This window comes from Capricornis sumatraensis, chromosome 1, assembly GCF_032405125.1.
Source record: "Capricornis sumatraensis isolate serow.1 chromosome 1, serow.2, whole genome shotgun sequence".
In the NCBI taxonomy this organism is placed as follows: domain Eukaryota; kingdom Metazoa; phylum Chordata; class Mammalia; order Artiodactyla; family Bovidae; genus Capricornis; species Capricornis sumatraensis.
The window spans coordinates 28,024,408-28,046,599 of NC_091069.1; the positions used below are offsets into that span (position 1 = coordinate 28,024,408).

Here is a 22,192-nt window from a genome sequence, read left to right on the forward strand (position 1 = left end):
GGCCTGACTGTAGGTGAGGGTGACCAGTGATGGTGGTGGTGGGATTTATCCCCTTCCATTCCCAGCCTCCTTCCCCTCAATGTTCCTTTTAGAACCCAGTCATCACAGAGTGAGAAAACCCAGGCTACGGGGAGAGGATTCCACATGTCGGTGTTCTCGAGGTGTCAGCTGTCTGACAGCTGGCGTCAAGTGCCAGGCATGTGAGTGAATTCTCCATCTTGTGATTCCAGCTCCCGGCCTTCAGGCCGCCCCAGCTGACACCGAGGGTAGACACGGTGCCTTCTGATCCTGGCCCACACTACTAATGTATGAGTTTGAAAAAAAGGAAGGGGAAGAGCAAGACGAAGCTTCTGCCACTGGATCCGGGGGTGGTTTATTTCACAGCAAAAGATAGGTGAGACACATTAGAAGAGGACACAATGTTCCAGGCTCATCCTGGGTACCTCCTACCCTAGGTCTGCAATTAGCCAATAAGAAATGGAACTTGAAGACCTCAGTCTGAACTCTTTGGATGAATTGAATTTATAGATTAAATTGGGGAGAAATAACAGTTCGTAGCATTGACTCTTCCTATCTGGGAATATGCCATCACTACTTAATCCATTTTTCTTTACCATCTTTCAGTGAAAATTATTCTCTTCACATCATGAATTTATTTGTTTTTTTTTTCCCACGGTTATTTGAAAGCTTTTTTTTACTATGATGATTTTTTTAAAATTAGTTTTTTGGTGTCTAGACAGCTGTAACTACAGTTGATTAGTTTTTGTATATGAATCTTCTGTCTATCCAATTTCTTGAACTCTTAATAGTTCTAAAACTTTTCTCAGTGTATCCTCTTGGATTTTTTAGGTAAATCATTCTACCATTTTTTCCTTTTTAATACTTAAATCTCTTATGCTTCTCTTTATGCACTGTCTAGGGACCCCAGCTTTATGTTGAATAGCAGTGATGATTGTGGACATTCTTATTTGCTTCTGTATTTAATGGGATTACTTCTAATGTTTCAACATTAAATTTGCTATTTGCTTTAAATGTGTGATAGATATAACTTTTTAGCTGAAGGAAACTTCTCAACATTGTTAGCTTGTAATGAGTTTTTATCAGAAATGAATATCCAGCTGTATGTCCGAAACTACTACTACATTATAAATCAACTATATTTCAATAAAATTTTTTTAAAAAGAAATGAGTATTGAAATTTATCTGTTGCCTTTCTTATTATTTGATATATTTTCCCTGCTTATGTGTTAATGCACTAAAATTACATTAATAAAATTTCTGATGTTCAACTCTCCTGAATTTCTGCAATAAAATTCTGCTGGGTCATGAAGGATGATTCCACTGGGTTTGGTAGAGTCACATATTACTTAGGAGTTTTGCATCTATATGTGTAAATGAAAATAACCCATGGTTATTGTTTGTGTGTGTACTATCATTTTGTTTCATTTTCAAGTTTATTACAGTTTTGTAGAATAACTTGGGAACTTTTCATTGTTTTCCATGCTCTGTAAAATTTTATATAAACTAGGAATTATATGCTCTTTGAAGGTTTACAGTAGACTTGCCCCCCAAAACAGTCTGGGCTTTGTGCCTTTATTTTAAGGGTATTTTTGATAACTTCTTCTTTTTACTTTCCTTCCTTCTTAAACAAAATATTCTTTTATCAGATAGATTATTGGGAAAATACAACTGTATATTTGCATGTACTTAATAGCATGTCCTTAAAATATACAGGGCAAAAACAGTAAAAAATTAATTATGATGGGATATTTTCAACACTCTCCTCTCAATGGACTTCCCGGATGGTGCTAGTGATAAAAACTCACCTGCCAATGTAGGAAACTTAAAAAGAGACATGATTTGATATGTGGGTCAGGAAGATCCCTGGGAGTAGGAAAGGGCAACCTGTTCTAGTATTCATGACTGGGAAATCCCATGGGCAGACGAGCCTGGTGGTCTACAGTCCATGGGTTGTGAAGAGTCGGACAAGAATGAAGTGACTTAGCACACACACATTACTCTCAATAGATAAAAGATATAAATTTATTTGAAGAACAAATTGTAAAAATTGTTTATTTTTATAAACATTTTCACTTTCACTTTAACTGCAGAATCCAATTCTCTCCCCTCCACACAGAATATTTATAAAAATTAAAAATATAGACCACTTCATGAATTTGTATGTATCCTTGCTTAGTTCAGTTGCTCAATCGTGTCTGACTCTTTGTGACCCCATGCCTGCAGCATGCCAGGCTTCCCTGTCCATCACGAACTCCCTGAGCTTGCTTAAACTCATGTCCATCAAGTCAGTGGTGCCATCCAACCATCTCATCCTCCGTTGTTCCCTTCTCCTTCCTCCTTCAGTCTCTCCCAGTATCAGAGGCTTTTCCAATGAGTCAGTTCTTCGCATGAGGTGGCCAAAGTATTGGAGTTTCAGCTTCAGCATCAGTTTTTCCAATGAATATTCAGGACTGATTTCCTTTAGGATTGTCTGGTTTGATCTGCTTGCAGTTCAAGGGACTCTCAAGAGTCTTCTCTGACACCACAGTTCAAAAGCATCAATTCTTTGCTGCTCAGCTACCTTTATGGTACAACTCTCACACCCATACATGACTACTGGAAAAATCCCTTGCTTAAGGGGCCATGCTAATTTATCTGTATTGCTCCAATTTTAGTATATGTGCTGCTGAAGTGAGCATTTAAACATTTTAAGTGTACAGTTCGTAGTATTATATATACTCATGTTGTCGTGCAACAGATGTCTAGAACATTTTTATCTCGAAAAACTAAAACTCTACATTCATTAAACAACTAATTTCCCCTTCCTATCCTACTTCCTGTCCCTCACCCCCATTCTTGGCAACCACTATTCTGCTTTTAGGATCTAACTATTTTAAATTCCTCATTTAAGCAGAATCACACAGTTTGTCTTTTTGTAACTAGCTTATTTCACTTAGCATAATGTCCTCAAGGTTTATTCATGTTATAGCATGTGTCAAAGTTTCCTTCTTTAGAGGCTGAATAATACTCTATTGTATGTATATCCCATGGAGGGAGGAGCCTGGTAGGCTGAAGTCCATGGGGTCGCTAGACACGACTGAGCGACTTCACTTTCACTTTTCACTTTCACGCATTGGAGAAGGAAATGGCAACCCACTCCAGTGTTCTTGCCTGGAGAACCCCAGGGATGAGTGGGCTGCCGTCTATAGGGTCGCACAGAGTTGGACACGACTGAAGTGACTTAGCAGCAGTATGTATATAACGTAATTTTTAATCCATTCATCCATCAATGGACACTGGATTTCTATCTTTTGGCTATTGTGAATAATACTGCTATAAACATGCGTATGTAAATCTCTCTTTGAGATCCTACTTTCTTTCGGATGTTTATTTCTTTGTTCAGTTGCTCAGTCATGTCTGGCTCTTTCCGATCCCATGGACTGTAGCATTCCAGGCTTCCCTGTCCTTCACCATCTCCCGGAGTTTGCCCAAAGTCATGTTCATTACGTTGCTGATGTCATCCAACCATCTCATACTCTGTCTTCCCCTTCTCCTTCTGCCTTCAATCTTTTGCTGCATCAGGGTCTTTTTCAATGAGTCGCCTGTTTGCACCAGGTGGCCAAAGTATTGGAGCTTCAGCTTCAGCATCAGTCCTTCCAATGAATACCTAGGGTTGATTTCCTTTAGGATTGACTGGTACTTTTGGATATATACCCAGAAATAGGATTGCTGGATCATAAGCTAATCCTAGTTTATAACTTTTTGAGGAGCTGCCATACTATTTTCCATAGCAGTTGCACCTTTTTACATTCCTAGCAGCAGGGCATAGGGCTTGTTTCTGTACATCCTCACTTAACACTTGCTATTTTCTGTTTGATAGTAGCCATCCTAATGGGAGGGGGTAATATCTCACTGTGATTTTGATTTGCAGTTACCTCATGTGTGGATCACAATAAACTGTGGAAAATTCTGAAAGAGATGGGAATACCAGAGCACCTGACCTGCCTCTTGAGAAATCTATATGCAGGTCAGGAAGCAACAGTTAGAACTGGACGTGGAACAACAGACTGGTTCCAAATAGGAAAAGGAGTATGTCCAAGCTGTATATTGTCACCCTGCTTATTTAACTTCTATGCAGAGTACATCATGAGACACGCTGGGCTGGAAGAAGCACAAGCTGGAATCAAGATTGCCAGGAGAAATATTAATAATCTCAAACATGCAGATGACACCACCCTTATGGCAAAGTGAAGAGGAACTAAAAAGCCTCTTGATGAAAGTGAGAGTGAAAAAGTCGGCTTAAAGCTCAACATTCAGAAAACGAAGATCATGGCATCTGGTCCCATCACTTCATGGGAAATAGATGGGGAAACAGTGGAAACAGTGTCAGACTTTATTTTTTTTGGCTCCAAAATCACTGCAGATGGTGATTGCAGCCATGAAATTAAGACACTTACTCCTTGGGAGGAAAGTTATGACCAACCTAGATAGCATATTCAAAAGTAGAGACATTACTTTGTCAACAAAGGTCAAGGCTATGGTTTTTCCGGTAGTTATGTATGGATGTGAGAGTTGGACTGTGAAGAAAGCTGAGCACCGAAGAATTGATGCTTTTGAGCTGTGGTGTTGGAGAAGACTCTTGAGAGTCCCTTGGACTGCAAGCAGATCCAATCAGTCCATTCTAAAGGAGATCAGTCCTGGGTATTCTTTGGAAGGACTGATGCTAAAGCTGAAACTCCAATACCTTGGCCACCTGATGCGAAGAGTTGACTCATTGGAAAAGACTCTGATGCTGGGAGGGACGGGGGACAGAAGGGGATGACAGAGGATGAGATGGCTGGATGGCATCACCAGCTCAATGGATATGAGTTTGAGTGAACTCCGGGAGTTGGTGACAGACAGGGAGGCCTGGCGTGCTGTAATTCATGGAGTCGCAAAGAGTCGGGCATGATCGAGCGACTGAACTAAACTGAACATATGCTTGTTGACTATTCATATACCATCGTTGGAGAAATGTTTCTTAATGTCCTTCACCCAGTTTTTAAAAAAATAAGACTGCTTTTTTCTTCTTGAGTTGTAATTCTTTATGTATTTTGGATATTAACCCCTCATCAGATAAATGGTTTGTAATTATTTTCTCCCATTCTTTTCACTCTGCTGATTGGGTCCATTGATGCAGACATTTTGAAGTTTAATACAGTCCCATTTATCTATTTTTGCTTTGGGTGCATGTACTTTTGGTGTAGATGCATGAAGTAAAAGTGTTAGTCACTCACTGGTATCCAACTCTTTTTTGTGAGCCCATGAACTGTAGTCTGCTCGGCTCCTCTGTCCATGGAATTCTCAGGGCAAGAATACTGGAGTGGGTTGCCATTCCTTTCTCCAGGGAATCTTCCTGACCTAGGGATCGAACCAAAGTCTCCTGTATTGCAGGCAGATTCTTTACCATCTGAGCCACCAAGAAAGCCCTACATGCAGGAAATCATTGCTAAATCCGGTATCATGAAGCTTTCCCATGTTTTCTTTTACAAGCTTTATAATTTTAGGTCTCTAATCCATTTTGAGTTAATTTTTGTGTATGCAGTAAGGCAAAGGTCTAACTTCATTATTTAGCATGAGGATATCCTGTTTTCTCACATCGTTTGTTGAAAACAGTGCTTTCCCTCATTTGAATGTTTTTGGTACTCATGTTGAAGATAATTTGATCATATGTGTGGTTTATTTCTGTGCCCTCTCTTCTATTGGTTTACATGTTTGTCTTTATGAGAATCCTACATTTTTTTTAATTTTGATTTTTTAAAGATATAATTGACATATAATGTATGTTTCAGGTGTACAACATAATGATTTGATATTTGTATATACTTCAAAATAATCACGTTAGAAACACCCAAACACTTTTTATTACTGTAGCTTGATTTAAAAGTTTTGAAATTAGGACACATGAGCCCTTCCTTCAACTTTGTTCCTTTGACTACCTTAATTTCTTTTATGATTATTGGTCTATTCAAGTTTATTTTTCTTAAATCAATTCTTTTAGACATATAATTGATTCACAATATTGTTAGCAAAGCAATTCAGATGTGTGTGTGTATATATATATATATGTATCAGATTCCTTTCCATGATAGGTTATTGCATTTTGTAATATCTTGTATGCTGTACAGTAAATCCTTATTGCTTATCTATTTTATGTGTAGTAGTTTGTATCTGTTAATCCCATCAGTTCAGTTCAGTCGCTCAGTCGTGTCCGACTCTGCAATCCCATGGACTGCAGCACTCCAGGCCTCCCTGTCCATCAACAACTCCTGGAGTTGACTCAAACTCATATCCATTGAGTTGGTGATGCCATCCAACCATCTCATCCTCTGTCGTCCCCTTCTCCTCCTGCCTCCAATCCCTCCCAGAGTCAGTCTTTTCCAATGAGTCAACTCTTCGCACTTACAGGCAGGTACTTAAGAGGCCTAAAGGGTAACCACACAGATCACACACCTCAGGGCCCAACCCCTTCCTTTCCCTCCGCAGTGCCTTCCAGAGGCACACTGGAGCCTCTACTGAGAGCTCTATTCCTTCTCACTGTGTCTAGAGATGAATTTACCAAATGGCTGCACATTCAAATCCCCTATGTTGATCTAGTCAGATGGGTAAGGCAGACAGTGAAGACTACTCCCCCACCCGCTTTGGAGAAACCAGTTAGGAGGGCAAATAGACTACTACCCAGATTACTTTAGGAAAACACTTTTGTGATGTTGATAAACTAGGGTGGGAGGATGTGACATGTTTTTCCCTTGTAGGAACTTTAATTTCACCACTATAATGGGGTAGGTGAAACACTGCCAAAGGGCTAACAGTTTAGAACTAAATCAGGATAAAACTAAAATGGAGGATAAACAATGTGTGAGAAAAATTCCTTTCCCACTTAGTTTTATGAAGATATCCATTTTGAATTCTACCAAATAATCTATATAGATTTAAAAAATCAACTATAGAAGGGACAGGAAAATGACAACAGTATTAGCACTGGTTGAGAATTAGGTTCTAGGTCTCTCTCTCTCTATATATATATATATATATATCAATTCTTAAAATGACTGAGGATTTAAAAATAGCTCCATCCCATACTAAGGGCTTTCCTGGTGGCCCAGAGGTTAAAGCACCTGCCTGCAATGTGGGAGACCTGGGTTCGACCCCTGGGTCGGGAAGATCCCCTGGAGAAGGAAATGGCAACCCACTCCAGTATTCTTGCCTGGAGAATCCCATGGACCAAGGAGCCTGGTGGGCTACAGACCACGGGATCACAGAGTCGGATACGACTGAGCAACTTCACTTTCACATACTAAAGATGAGGGCTTCCCCTGTGGCTCAGGTAAAGAATCCACCTGCAATGTGGGAGACCTGGGTTTGATCCCTGGGTTGGGAAGATCCCCTGGAGAAGGGAAAGGCTACCCATTCCAGTATTCTGGCCTGGAGAACTCCACGGACTATCCATGGGTTCACAAAGAGTTGGACATGACTGAGTGACTTTCACTTCATACTAAAAATGAAGGTACTAAGGCTGAGATAACACAATCAAATTCACACGGTTTGTGAACAATGAGGTTAACTTTAAATACAGGCCTGAACCCAGACTGTACTTTTAGACAACATAGTCTCCTAAAGTGCATGTGTATGCTAAGGAAACAAACACCTGTGGGTAAAGATATGTGATTTAATTTAATCCTCAAAAACAACTCTGAAGTGTCATTTTATCAATAAAGAAACAGGGTTAAAGTTTCATCATAAGAAGTGTGTCATGAGTCTATGTAGTTAGACAGAAATTATGAATATTGTAAGACAGGATTCATACCATCAGTGCAATCACTGGCCCCAGACTAGCATCCATGTGATAAAGATATTTTCATTTTCCTCAAATCAGAGTAAACTTGAATGGTCAATGGGAATTGTAATTGAGGTACAGTGGGATATTTTATGTAGAGAAAAACACAAGACCAGATTTATTTCATACAATGTTATTCACACATTTTTCATTTTCTAATTTATACATAATATACAAAGAAGTGAAGATAACATTATTTCATATGAACCAATAAGAGCCAGGACTTAAACAAACTGGTCCAGAAACAATTCATATCAAAAGACAACCAAGAGTAAAGCCTAAGTGGTTCTGCCCAATTAAGTTTATTCTAAAATATCATTTTCAGATTATACCAAAACCTCATGCCAATTTATTAAAAGGTGGAATCAGAGAGGTGGGCATCAAAAGTGGCAGACCAAAATTTCTAGAGTAATAGATATTTTTCTACAATAAGCCCTAAAATACTGGGAAGACTGGGTTGTTCATAAAGGGACACACAAGAACATCAGGAATCCAAGACAATGGTCCAGTTTCCCAATGTGCTGTTCTCTAGGACTTTCTCAATCTGCAGAAATGATTTGTCTGTGTGAACGGAAGATAAAGGAAAACCAGGAATTTAACTGTGCAAATCCAGGAAAGTCACCACCAATCTCCAACAAGGACAACTTTGATCCTGAAACCATGAGCTGATACTGGGAACAAAAGTTCAACACAGGGCCAAGACATTCTGAGGCTGGCAAAACAAAGCAGGAAGGGCAGCAGGGAGCAGCCCTGTATGGAGGGAAAAAAGCTCTGTCACTATGGCTGGGACATGCTGATGAACAAGTGCAACTGTGAGAAGGGACAGTGAACAAGTGGTTAAATTTAATGGCCTCAACAAGGAATGTTGGGTTAGAAAACTAGAATAACTCAACATCAAACATGAAAAACTATGCCTGGCACCCCAAACTTCATGCCGTTATTCTTAGGTTCATGATATGAACAGCTATGTGAAAAACCTTTATGTTCACTATTGTGCTCAGAAGACTGGTATTCTTCTGCAGACTTCCAATAAAAAAATCCCTTACATATTCAATTGAAAGAGATAGCATGGTTCATTATAGTTTTTAGCACTAAACATAAGTGGGTCAACATAAAAGTTTTATACAAAATACTGACTTCAACAAAATACAAAGCACTTTCTTTATCTTTCAGAAACTGAATATACAAAGCAAGTTTTTTCCAAAATATTTTCATAGGCAAAGGATTAAAAACGATTTTAATTATACACATATGGTCACAATTTTGCCTTAAAAAGATTGTTGGGAAATGTACATAAGGCCGCTTGTAAATGTACATCATGTTACTGTTATGTCTTATGTCCAGAGAAAAAATGTTATCATACAGATTTGCTATTACTTGGGAGTAGGCTATTCAAAAATACAGTACTCTTCTGTACAAAGAAAAAAAGTCACATCACATTTAATAAGATGGAAAAAGCATTGGCCTCCATGGTAATCAAATATCTCAGTCCAATACTTTCTATTATGCACAATACCCTGACTTCTTGAAAGTGATCCAAATCCTAGCATGTCCATATTAACAGAGTCAACAACTATGTTATAAAACAAAATGTTTTTCACAATAATAAAAAGAAAGCTGGTTCATACTTCTGAAACCATATAAAGATAAAAAATTTTAAAAAATCACTCTCAATTTGGAGAAATCAATTTACATTATACAACACTATATGCCAGGTCAGGGGGCAGGGACATAAATGTACACCAAAATGCAAATGTTTCCCAAAGAGATAAAACAAATTCCATTTACAGCATTGAGGTTTACAAATATACACCTGTACAACCAAAGAAAGCATCACTACCAAATTAGCAAGGCTTTTATAATAAACACTGAAACAAGATTTGCTTTCAAAGTGTAAACTTACATCTATTACTACACACACAATGCATATATTTATAGGAAGCAAAAAAAGCTATCTGAATATGTAATCATGCTTAAATGTTGAGCTATCAAATTCACTTTTCAGTGGCCCCTTTTCACCTCTATCAGGTTCCTACTTTCTGAATCTACTATGAAAAAGCAAAATAAAGCTCAACACTTTCTCAACATGTCCTTGTAGTTCTATAAGCAAAACAATATACAAATTTCCACTCTTTCTCATCGCAAACCAAACTGAAAAGTTAAAATGGAACTTAACTTTTTGTTCAGCATACTTAACTTGATCGAAGTGTCACCATGATTCTGTTTTTTCTACCTCTTATAACAATTACATATGTAAGTATATACAATACTTCTGTACATTGCCAGAAACATTTTAGGGCAGTATTTGGATTAAAACCACATCCACTGTAAATACTACAAGTTCTTTTCCTTTCAAATCACTTAATTCTTATCTTAATTGAGTTTTTATTTGCATGATAGTTTGTGAATTACCAAAATACAACTTAACTTTCTTTTTAAAATATTAATAATATTTATGCAGTTGATTGTTAATCTGTTATAAAAGGCTTCACACAAAGGACAAAAAAAAAATAAGGACTATATTTCTATATACATCTCTATAAACCTGTTGTGCTATGGGGTCCGTAGACCTACCAGACTGCAAGCCAGTTTATTAAAAGAATACTGTACTTTTTCCTTTAAAAACTATTTTTGTGACTTTACAAGGTAAAAATTTACAAAATATGTGACAGCATTTTTTGATACAGTTACATCATATACAGGCATTCTGTGCTTTGCCAGCAATTCAATCTGATAGGTCTCCACTCAGGGCTGAATATAATTTATTCACCCCCCCACCCCCAAATATACACAAGAACCTTAAAAAATTTACAAATGGATGAATAAAGTCAATAAATAGTTTTGCTTTAAAAAAAATTTGAAGATTCATAGTTGAGTTGTGTTTTGATAATTCACAAAAGAAACGTTCCTCTCACATGGTTACATTATCTTCTTTGTTTCCTTTACAGCATTCCATTTGGTGGTCCTCCAATAGGCCCTAGATCTGGGCTATTTTTCAAATAATATTTTTCCAACTTGGCCAGTATATGCTTCCCATATGTATATTTGCGCAAAGTAGTAATGTGAGGTCGAATCTGAAAAATAAATAATCTGCTTAGGAAATCTAAGTTATTTGAGTTTCTGATTCCTAAAAAAACTGCCCCCAAATCTGGGTGATTTGGAAGAAATAACTGAAATTTTAAAATTCAAATCCAATTAAAGTTGTTTGCAAAAGCAGTTCTGTTCCTCTCAGTCTCTCCAAACTTCTACTTTCAAAATTGTCTAATGAATAAAACAAGCCCCTATTCCCATAAACTATTATGCATGCAAATAACAGAGAAACTCCAAATATAGCAGAGAAGTATCACTAATGAGGTAGTATATTCTTACAAAGTTTATGAGGGCAGAATTCTGTAACTCTAAGCAACTAGACAAAAATTCAATACAAAATGGAGCAAAAGACATGAATAAGCAAGATGTGTGAGAGCTAATACATTTAAGATATTCAATATCTCCCTAATGGTTTTAAAAACACCTATGAGAAGAATCATATCATAATCTTTCCATCCAGACTGGAAAAGATTTTATAAGCAATAACTGGCATTGATGAGATAATGATAAACAGGTAAATATCAGACAGATAAGCAAACTTGTAACATACCTTACAAAAACATCTAATTATACAAAGATGTTGATATAAAACACTGCCAAGAATAGTTACTAAAAAACAAGTAATTGAAATACCCTAAATATGAAATTGGTAAATAAATGCAGTTAAAAATAAGACTGAAAAAAGTGTTACAGGTATATATTCTTAAAATGAGTGAAAGTGAAAGTGAAGTCGCTCAGTCGTGTCTGACTCATTGCAATCCCATGGACTGTAGCTTGCCAGGATCCTCTGTCCATGGGATTTTCCAGGCAAGAGTACTGGAGTGGGTTGCCATTTCCTTCTCCAGAGGATCTTCCCGACCCAGGGATCGAACCCGGGTGTCCTGCATTACAGGCAGACGCTTTACCGTCTGGGCCACCAGGGATGTCTAAAAACAAAATCAAGAAGGCAAAAATACCACGTGTTCATTTTAACAGTAAGTTTTCCTGTGGAAAGTAATGATTTCAGAATCATTAGACTGTAGAAAAAGGATAGAGAGAAACCAGCTTAACTGATTAGGTAAATGGTAGGTAAATATGAGAAATGAACGTGATTTTATTGAGCTGATTACCTTAAGAACTTAACAAAAGGGTACAGCATACCTACATCTGCCAAAAGTTTTCCACTGATTTTGAACTTTTTCTGTAGTTCAGACATTCTGAAGAAGTTAAAAGAGTAGCCTGAACAAACTGAATCATCTATTTTAAGTGCTACAGATAGTATTACCTTGTGCATGATTATCTTTCTCTGAGCAGGCTCAGCCATATCAATCATCTTCTGAACGACATAATTGGCATACTGGTCCTTCATCATGGTGTATAAGGCACTGTGAGGACCATCATTCTGGCAGCAAACTTCGTCAATCAGTAAAGCTCTCTCAGCACGGGAGGCATGAGTAACACACTTTTCTACTACATTGCTAAAAAATTAAAGTACATAAACAGAAAATTATTTTGTCATTTTTTTACAGAAAACTTTCTCTAGCTTTTGAAAGTTGTTCAGTGCACTGGAAGGCAGAAGAGTCAAAATAGGATTCTCTTGTAATTCTCCAGTTACTTATAAAACAGAAATTAATATCATGGAAGAATCCATATGGGACATCCCCAAGTTTAATGGCAGGCCTCTTAAAATTATAACTAAATAATAATTAAACTATTGGGACTTCCCTGGCAGTCCAGTGGTTAAGACCCTGAATTTCCAATGCAGGGGGCATGAGCTTGATCCCTAGTTGGGGAACTAAGAACCCACAGGCCATGTGGTATGGCCAAACAAAAAACAAACCAAAGACCCATAATTCAAGGAGGGGGGGTGGGGGGTGGGGGTGAAACTAGGTCATTAATAAGGTCTGAGGCTTTCATGAGCATGAACTAAATAAATTAAATGTGCAATTATCCACACATCTTGGGAAGAAATAGTTTTCCAAACACAGATTTCAAAAATGGAATATATGTGGGCAAACCAATTTGTCACGTAGATTCTTTAACAAAAAGCAACACTCTAGATGTACCTTTTGCCTCTACTAAAAACAATTAGAGAGAGATTATATTCCAATGTTACAGTCTATATGCATTTCTGTGCTTAAAAAGCCAGAGTGTTAAAAGACCTTTTTCCCTTGGAAAGAGAAAATAATGCAATACCTGGCAAATTTGTGTTGACTCAAGGCTAAGACCTTTCCTCGGATTTCAGAAACAATTTTGCTCTTGTCTTCAGGTCGACCATGCTCCAGTACATGCTGAATAACGTAATTGCCATACTGATCCTGAGTGCAGACATTTAAAAATTGATTTCCTTAAAGTCATTCAGGAATAACAGTAATTCTTAAAAAAGATATGCATTATTTTTCTAAAAATCCAATAGTACAATCAAGAGAATACAAAAGGCTTTTGTTTCACTGTGTGTTAACTCTATAGTGTGTTAACAATAAATTATACTTCCTTTAAAAAAAATCAGAACCATTTGCAAAAGTATATAAACATTTCAAATTGTAGGGATTTTATACCTGTACCAACTGCTCCGTATGTTGGTGGAGTTCTTCTAAGATAGGTAAGGTCTGCTCTGCAGTGCAATGCTCCAGGATGCGCTGGATTACTCTGCAGCCATAAGGATGAGTTGAAAGTACAAATACCTTAAAACAATTAGAAGAAATAAACTTCCAATCTGTGGCATTTTTGGAACGACTGGTTTATACACGTTTTTGATAACATGTTGAGTTAATTTAACATACAAGAACAGGGAATTTACATTTAATACGTCAACTGCCACGTTGGCAAAGACTGGGAAACAGAGTACTCAGTTTAGGAGCTAACAGATATTTTGATCAAAAGGAATCTAACCAGAAGAAGGAAGACATGTAATAATGACAAAGAATGGATTGTGGGGTAGTGGTAATGCACACTGTAATCAGACACTATTAGTTTATTATGTATTAGATACTAATTTATATTTATTTTTCTGTCTTTTATTATACAATCTTAAGTCTTCTTCTCTCCTTCCCCCTCTCCCAGGAAATTTGGAAAACACTGTCGGGCTTATAACGCTAACAGCAGTTATCTTTATTTCTTAGAGTAATATAATTAAACTCATCTACATTTTCCAGCTGCAAAAATGAAGCTATCTATTGACTCACTTTTACTCTCTATGAAAGAAGCAGAAATTAACACACATTCGGTATTTATCTCCTTGTATGAAAGTACTAGGTATTATCCTGTGATTTATAAAAAACAATGTGTTAACAAATTCTAAGTAGAAGACAAAAGTCAATCTTACTTGTCCTTTGAAAGCATCAATGATGAACTGTAGTGACTGTGGCTGAACACATTCAATACACTTTTGTACAACATGGTTTCCATTTTGATCTTTCACACATTTGAGTACATGACCATCGAGCTCCTTTACCATTTCACTCTGCAAGAGAAGACATTTAAATTACCTTACCAAACAACATAAAAGGAGTAAAAGCACTGAGATGGGAACAAAAGTATATTCAAAAATTTGTTTCCAATTTTTTATATATCAAAGTTTAAAAATCCCAGAAGTGTTAATAAGCAGAAGCCACTGAAGGTGAGAATTACTAAACTATTTTGGATTATATAAATGATATTTGCTAAAATATAACCTAGTGATACTCAATTTGGTATATTTAAACTGTCTTCACTGTATCTATCTTCCACTCATCTTTCTCAGCTGACAACTAATATAATGTCAGAATTCTATACTTTTCTCTACTAAGCATACCCCTTCCCCCAAATCATCATCATCATTTTTTTGGCCATGCTGTGCAGCATTCAGGATCTTAGTTCCTCAACCAGGGACAAACCTGTGCCCCCTGCAGTGGAAGCGTGGCGTTCTAACCACTGAACTGCCAGGGAATTCCCCCAAGTAGTTATTATTGATGGGTATTTGAGATTATCAAGCACACAGAAAAGGGTAAAGAGCTGAGTGAGCGCTGAAGAGCTGTGTAGTTTTCATGTAATATATCAATTATGAAAAATTATTATTAAGCACTTTTATTCTTTTTAATAATCCTATAATAATAAAGAACTTGATTCAGGGAATTCCCTGGTGGTCCAGATTTTAGAACTCTTCTGCTGCTGGGGGCCCAGACTCTCCCTAGTGGGGAACTAAGACCCTTCAAGCTACGCAATTCTGGGTGGTGGGGGAGGGGGTGGGGGGGGCAGCGGCGGTGCATGCACGCGAAATGGGTGGGCACAGGACCAGCCACAACTTGATTCAATATTTTCCTTTAACATTTTATACCTTCTTCAGGAACAGATTCTCAGGAGATTTTAGATCTTTGCTCATTTAACGGGCAAAGATGACATTTCTCAATTTATATTTGACTAATAAGCTCAGATGGTAAAGCATCTGCCTGCAATGCGGGAGACCCGGGTTTGATCCCTGGGTCAGGAAGATCCACTGGAGAAGGAAATGGCAATCTACTCCAGTACTCTTGCCTGGAAAATTCCATGGATGGAGAAGCCTGGTGGGCTACAGTTCATGGGGTTGCAAAGAGTTGGACACGACTGAGCGACTTCACTTGCACTTTTCAATACTAAGGTTAAACTTACTTACAGTGCATTTTCTTTTAACTATTTTTCCCATAAAATTCTAAGACTTCACTAACACACATCTTAATCCTTAGGGAAAAAATTTAAGTAACTACACAATAATCTGTGTACCTAATCAATGTAATAGGAAATAGGATTGTGAAGAAATGGAGTACAACTAGTGTAAAAGTATTCATTTTTGTTTTTCTTTTGACATGCTGCATGGCAAGTGAGTTTTCAGCTACCCAGCACCGAACTGTTCCCTGCAGTGGAAGCACAGAGTCCTAAACACTGAACCACCAGGGAATTTCCAGTATTTATATTTAAAATTTCTCTCACCCAAAAAAGTCTCAGTTGTATTCTGACAGGAATCCTTGAACTCAAGATATTACACAAATGTTTAGTTATAAGAGGACTAAATTACAAAAGCAAACGTACTAAAGAATCCAAACAGGAGGGAATTCTCTGGCGGTCCAGAGGTTGGGACTATGCACTCTCACTGCCGGGGGCTTCGGTTTGATCCCTCGCTGCTGCTGCTAAGTCACTTCAGTCGTGTCTGACTGTGCGACCTCATACATGGCAGCCCATCAGGGTGCCCCGTCCCTGGGATTCTCCAGACAAGAACACTGGAGTGGGCTGCCATTTCCTTCTCCAATGCATGAAAGTGAAAAGTGAATGTGAAGTCACTCAGTCGTGCCCGACTCTTAGCAACCCCATGGACTGCAGCCTACCAGGCTCCTCCATCCATGGGATTTTCCAGGCAAGAGTACTGGAGTGGATCCCTTGCTGGGGACCTACAATCCTGCAAACCATGCAGAGCGGACCCAAAAAAAAAAAAAAAAAAAAATCCAAACATGAACTGGTTCATCTAAAGTTTACTCCCAATGCTTTATATTTTCAAATTAAAGAGACAGAAAATATAATTTTTTAAAGAAAAAATTCAAAAATTTTATTCAAGGCAAACTTGAAGATTATAACCTGGGAAGAGCATCTCAGAAAGCTCTCAAACTGTTTCCAAAATATCTTTATCAGTCTGAGAGTTAAGAGCAGAGAAGCTCTAAGTATCTATACAAACTACTGATCTTTCTCCATTATGACACAATTTCAATGACTTCTAAAGCTTGGGATTTCCTCAACAGGAATAATGTTATTTTCTCACAGATGTTCACTGCTGTGATTACATACATATATACATTTATGTTATTGTTTTTAATTCTGGAATTTATTGTATGTGTGTAGCTTGAGAGTCAAAGTCAATCTCTTTCTAAACTTACTAATTACCAATACCTTTAAAGAACTAATTGTTTTCTTCACTCACTTTATTTCACTATAATACATAAACCAGTTACATACAAAACAGTATCTATGGGAGGTTATGAATTTTATTTTTAAAGTCTGTTTTAATGAATAAACCATATTAATTAATTAGTGATACTTCACAATGTAAAAAAATCTAGTGGATTAGCAGTTCTCCTCATCCCCTTCTCTCCTTAATATCCTTGTCTATTTAAAATAATTAAAACATTTATTTTGGGGACTTCCCTGGTAGTCCAGTGGTTAAGACTGCCTTCCAATGCAGGGAGTGAGTTCGATCCCTCATTGCGGAGCTAAGATCACACATGACTCATGGCCAAAAAAATCCAAAACATAAAACAGAAACAATATTGCAACAAATTCAAGAAAGACTTTAAAATTACTTCACATCAAAAATTTTTTTAACTTATTTTGATCATTTACAAAAAAATTTGTATGAGTACATATAATTGGAATTGCACTAATCCTTTTAAAACTTAAACTACTTAACTCTTTAAACTTAAAATACTTAGATCTTTCCATCCTAGAATATGGTATATTTCCTATTTAATTAATGTATATGTGTTCTCCTTCTCTTTAAGAACTGTAAATCTTGTTAAAAGGATGCTTAGGCTACTTTTCCTGTTGAGTGAAACATTTAAAAGTTTGTATATACTTTTTTTTTCTTTTGGCCGTGGTGCGTGGCTTCTGGGACCTTGATTCCTCAACCAGGGACTGAATCCGCACCCTTCGCAGGGAAAGCACGGAGTTCTAACCACTGTACCACCAGGCAATTTTCTGCAAATACATTTTTTAACTGACATATAGAAATGCAACTGGTTGTTAAAATATTTATTCTTATTAACAGAAATATAAATGTAACCCAAATAAACACTGGAAATAGTAAAATGTACCCCTTATACTATAGAAAATCAAATGAATAAATGGTAGCAGAAACATCTACTACCTAGTACTTGACACATAGTAGGTACTCAAATATTTTCATTTAGAAAAGATGCTGAAGAACTAAATAGAAGACAGGTCAAAGATCTGTTGTATAACTTTTAATTAAGAATGTATTGTTTAAGATAGATTTTTAAAAATACGTTAGTCACTGTCTATGGAAATAGTTAACATTTCACTCCAAGATTACTGTAAGATAAAACCTAAAAACTGGATAAAATAATACAAAAATTTTGTCTTAACTTACAATTACCTGCTGGTCGGACGAAATAGACTCTAATGCTTTCTGAATAACACGGCAGCCATACATCTGCAATGCTAAGGGTAGAACATGACCACGGATACGAGTAGCTAGGGCTAATTTTTGATCCAAACTCCCAAACTGGTAGAAAAAAAAAAAAAAAGATTATTACTTTGTTAACTTGAATAACTCACTGTTTTCAGTCTATTAAATATTACATTTGGCAAGTAGGTACAGAGAAAGCATTTAGGTATTAAACTCCTCATTTAGTACAAAGACCATACACTTAAAATGTAACATTTTAACCATAAAATACAACATTTTTACTTCAGTGGTATTGACTATATTCTCACCATGTGCAATAGTCATCACAATTTGATTCCAAATCTTTTCCATTACCTCAAACACAAACACTATACTCATTAAACAATAACCCCACTCTTTCCCCGACTGGTCTACTAGTAGACTAGTAAGCCCTGGTCGACTTTGTGTCTCTATGAATTTGTCTATTCTAGGTGTTTCACATAAATGGAACCTTATAATGTCTGTCCTTCTGTACCTGGCTTATTTCACTTAGTTTCATCCACGAGTAAGCATGTATGAAATGCTTCATTTCTTCTTATGGTTGAACAATATTCTACTGTGTGTATATACCACATTTTGTTTATACATTCATCTGTCAGGCATTTTTGACTGTTTCCATGTTTAGGCTACCGTAAATAATGCTGAAATGAATACTAGTTCACTTAAGTGCTTGTTTTCAATACTTTTGGGTATATATCTAGAATGGAATTGCTGGGCTATATCATAATTTTACGTTTAGTTTCTTAAGGAACTGCCAAACTGTCTTGCAGAGTGGCTGCACCATTTTACATTCCCATCAACAATGTATGAGAGTTCTAATTTCTCTTCATCTTCACCAACATTTATTGTTCTCTATATTTTAAAATACAGCCATCCTAGTAGACATCAAAATCACTGCAGATGGTGACTGCAGCCATGAAATTAAAAGACGCTTACTCCTTGGAAGAAAAGTTATGACCAACCTAGAGAGTATATTCAAAAGCAGAGACATTACTTTGCCGACTAAGGTCCGTCTAGTCAAGGCTATGGTTTTTCCTGTGGTCATGTATGGATGTGAGAGTTGGACTGTGAAGAAGGCTGAGCATCGAAGAATTGATGCTTCTGAACTGTGGTGTTGGAGAAGACTCTTGAGAGTCCCTTGGACTGCAAGGAGATCCAACCGGTCCATTCTGAAGGCGATCAGCCCTGGGATTTCTTTGGAAGGAATGATGCTAAAGCTGAAACTCCAGTACTTTGGCCACCTCATGCGAAGAGTTGACTCATTGGAAAAGACTCTGATGCTGGGAGGGATTGGGGGCAGGAGGAGAAGGGGATGACAGAGGATGAGATGGCTGGATGGCATCACGGACTCGATGGACATGAGTCTGAGTGAACTCTGGGAGTTGGTAATGGACAGGGAGGCCTGGTGTGCTGCGATTCATGGGGTTGCAAAGAGTCGGACACGACTGAGCGACTGAACTGAACTGAATGACTAAGGGTGTTGAGCTTTTTTTCATGTGCATATTTGAGTATCTTTCTTGGAGAAATGTGGGTTCAAGTCCTTTGTCCCTTTTTAAAACTGAGCCATCTTTTTGTTGTTGAGTTTCATGCATTCTGGATATAGAATCTGTACATATTTTCTCCCAAGTATATATTTTTATATGAAAATAAACTTTATATGAAGAATAAACTTTCAGAGCTTTTCTAAGCATTCACCATGAACAAACATGAATGCATGCTTACCTCAAAAAATTTCTGTATGACATAGTTGCCAAAAACATCTGTCATTAATTGATAGGCTGCTTGTAGAATTTCATTAAAAACCATCTGTCGCTCAGCTGGAGTAGCTCTCTCTAGCTTTTGCTGTATGAATCTATGTGAGAAACATTTTAATGTCATGACAGTATATTAATAATAAACTCCTGCAAAATCCGTGTCTGATTTGAATATAACACACCCCAACATATATCCACATAAAGTCATTTCCAGAAACAGTATTAATACATCCTATACATTTAAAATAGAGAACAAAAGTTATGAACCATATCTTTGTTAACACCTTAATTTAAAACTTTTAGTCAGACTGGCAAAAATCTGGATATATGGATGTTTAATGCATGGGTTAGTTCTGGTTGTACTGTAATCAATAAAAAGACTAAAATGATATTACTGGTTATTCATTATTAATAATTATATTATTACTGAGATATCTCAAATTTAGCAAATGTGTTAGAATTTGAATACTATTTTCGTTTCTGTGTATTATCTTGAGAACACTAATTTGCATGTACTTCAAATATTATAGTACATACAAATCCTGTTTAATGTAAAGGAACACAAAGCATTTAACTTTGTTTTAAACATTTTTTTAGACAAGTATACACATCAGGGACACAAGTCCATAAATGTAATTCAGAGCACTATTTTCAAAAGGAAGTTTAAAGAAGTTAAATGTATTTAGCCAATATAATAAAAATAATCCAACAAAAGAGCATTACTATTTTTTATTATAGAAAACTCAAGAACCATAAAAAATAAATATCTGTATTTTTATAGTTTATCCTCATATGAAAGAAAAATCCATATTGGATATTTATTTTTTAAACAATTCCAATTTTTATACAGGTTAAATAATCCTGGTCAAGAAAAATCTTGGCTCTTTCAAAGCAAAAATGCAGTGGAAAGTACCATAAATCATAATCACCTACCTAGAACCATGCTGGTCTTGAGAAAACTCAACTATGTGTCCAATCAAGTCTCTAAGTTGAAGGTTTGGGAAGCGGTTGTTTCTGAAATCTTCTAATAATCTACTTCGGCCAGAAGGCATAATATCAGACCTATTATACCGAAGCCGAGAAGGAGGAAAGAGCTGGCTGCTGGAGCTAAATAGACTGGAAGTGCCTGAAGCACTTCGGTATTTTGCTTCTGCTCCAGGTGCTGCAGAGATATATCGACCACTACCATTTGTCAGTCCTCCTACAACAAAGCAACTATGGTCAGCAGATATTTTCTACAAAGTCACTCCTCAAGTAAGTCACTTAAACTAAAAAGGCAGTCAATAAAAAATATTCATCCTACTAATTCCTATATGGTATAACATAAAATTAAAGTTGAACAGGAACTCTCACACATTTACTTATGTGTGTGGCTATAATATATGGGGGAAAAAAGAAACTAGAAAACATGAAAAAAAAAAAACCCAACCCTGTATTTGTTCTTGGAAGTTTAGTTTAAAAACATCTAACATCATACACAAAACCTGTATTTGTTTTTAGAAGCTTAATTTAAAACATAATTACAACAACTAATGTTATACATAGTAGTATCAATACCAGAATATTGAAACCACTAACAAAATTTTCAGTTATATTAACAAACAAGTTACAAACAGCTATAGCCACTTAGATTTCAAGTCACTAAAAATAAAGGCTGATTGAAATTTATCCACAATGTTAATGGAATACCAACAACTAAATCTACTTTTTTGGAATATATAAAAATTCATTAAGTCATATACACTTGTATGTAAAGAAAAATGATTTCTCAGTTAACCTAATTAAACTTCAAACTTAAAAAACCCACAACATAATAAAGCTAAATCACAAGCTAATTATTAAAATTTTTAAACACTCTCCATAAAACACTACTGTTTTACAGACGAAAAATAGGAGCAGTAAACATATTTATTATTTCTAGAGTTTTAACGTCGGTCATTTAAAACAAATGAATAAAAAAACCTCTTTATATCCCATTCCAAAGAATACTAAAGGGCAGTTGATAAAAACAAAAATAAGTAATAGAAGCAGGTAACTGTTCTTATGACAAATAAACACTTAAAAGTACTTGACAGTGTCCTTTTAAAAAAGAAAAATGTATAGAAAATTGGAAAATGCATACTTAGTAGTTCAGATGAACAAAATCCACTGTCAGCTTTATACTACTGCAATTTACTTCTATTTAGAGTACTGTTGTATGTACAATCCAGGCCAGAGTACAGATGGTGCCAAGGACACACTGTCAGTGCAAAGTTATAGAGAGGCATTGAAGGCCAAAAAGATTTACAGGGATAAGGAGCAGTAAAA

At 36.5% G+C, this 22,192-nt stretch overlaps 1 protein-coding gene across 3 annotated transcripts in view; it reads right to left on the reverse strand.

The window, feature by feature from the left end:
* Nucleotides 1–7,996: 7,996 nt before the first annotated feature.
* Nucleotides 7,997–22,192, reverse strand: part of PUM2 (pumilio RNA binding family member 2) — a 121,686-nt gene continuing 107,490 nt past the window's right edge. For 2 of the 3 annotated variants that reach the window (XM_068977905.1, XM_068977923.1), the window contains exons 14-21: nt 20,819–21,086; nt 19,854–19,983; nt 18,060–18,188; nt 14,271–14,408; nt 13,504–13,629; nt 13,142–13,263; nt 12,231–12,423; nt 7,997–10,950 (exon numbers count right to left, since the gene is read on the reverse strand). In XM_068977905.1, the coding sequence (XP_068834006.1) occupies nt 10,819–10,950; nt 12,231–12,423; nt 13,142–13,263; nt 13,504–13,629; nt 14,271–14,408; nt 18,060–18,188; nt 19,854–19,983; nt 20,819–21,086 (1,238 nt within the window). In that variant the 3' untranslated portion in view covers nt 7,997–10,818. Of the gene's footprint in view, nt 10,951–12,230; nt 12,424–13,141; nt 13,264–13,503; nt 13,630–14,270; nt 14,409–18,053; nt 18,189–19,853; nt 19,984–20,818; nt 21,087–22,192 lie in introns of all 3 variants that reach the window. The other variant, XM_068977914.1, reaches the window with a different exon arrangement.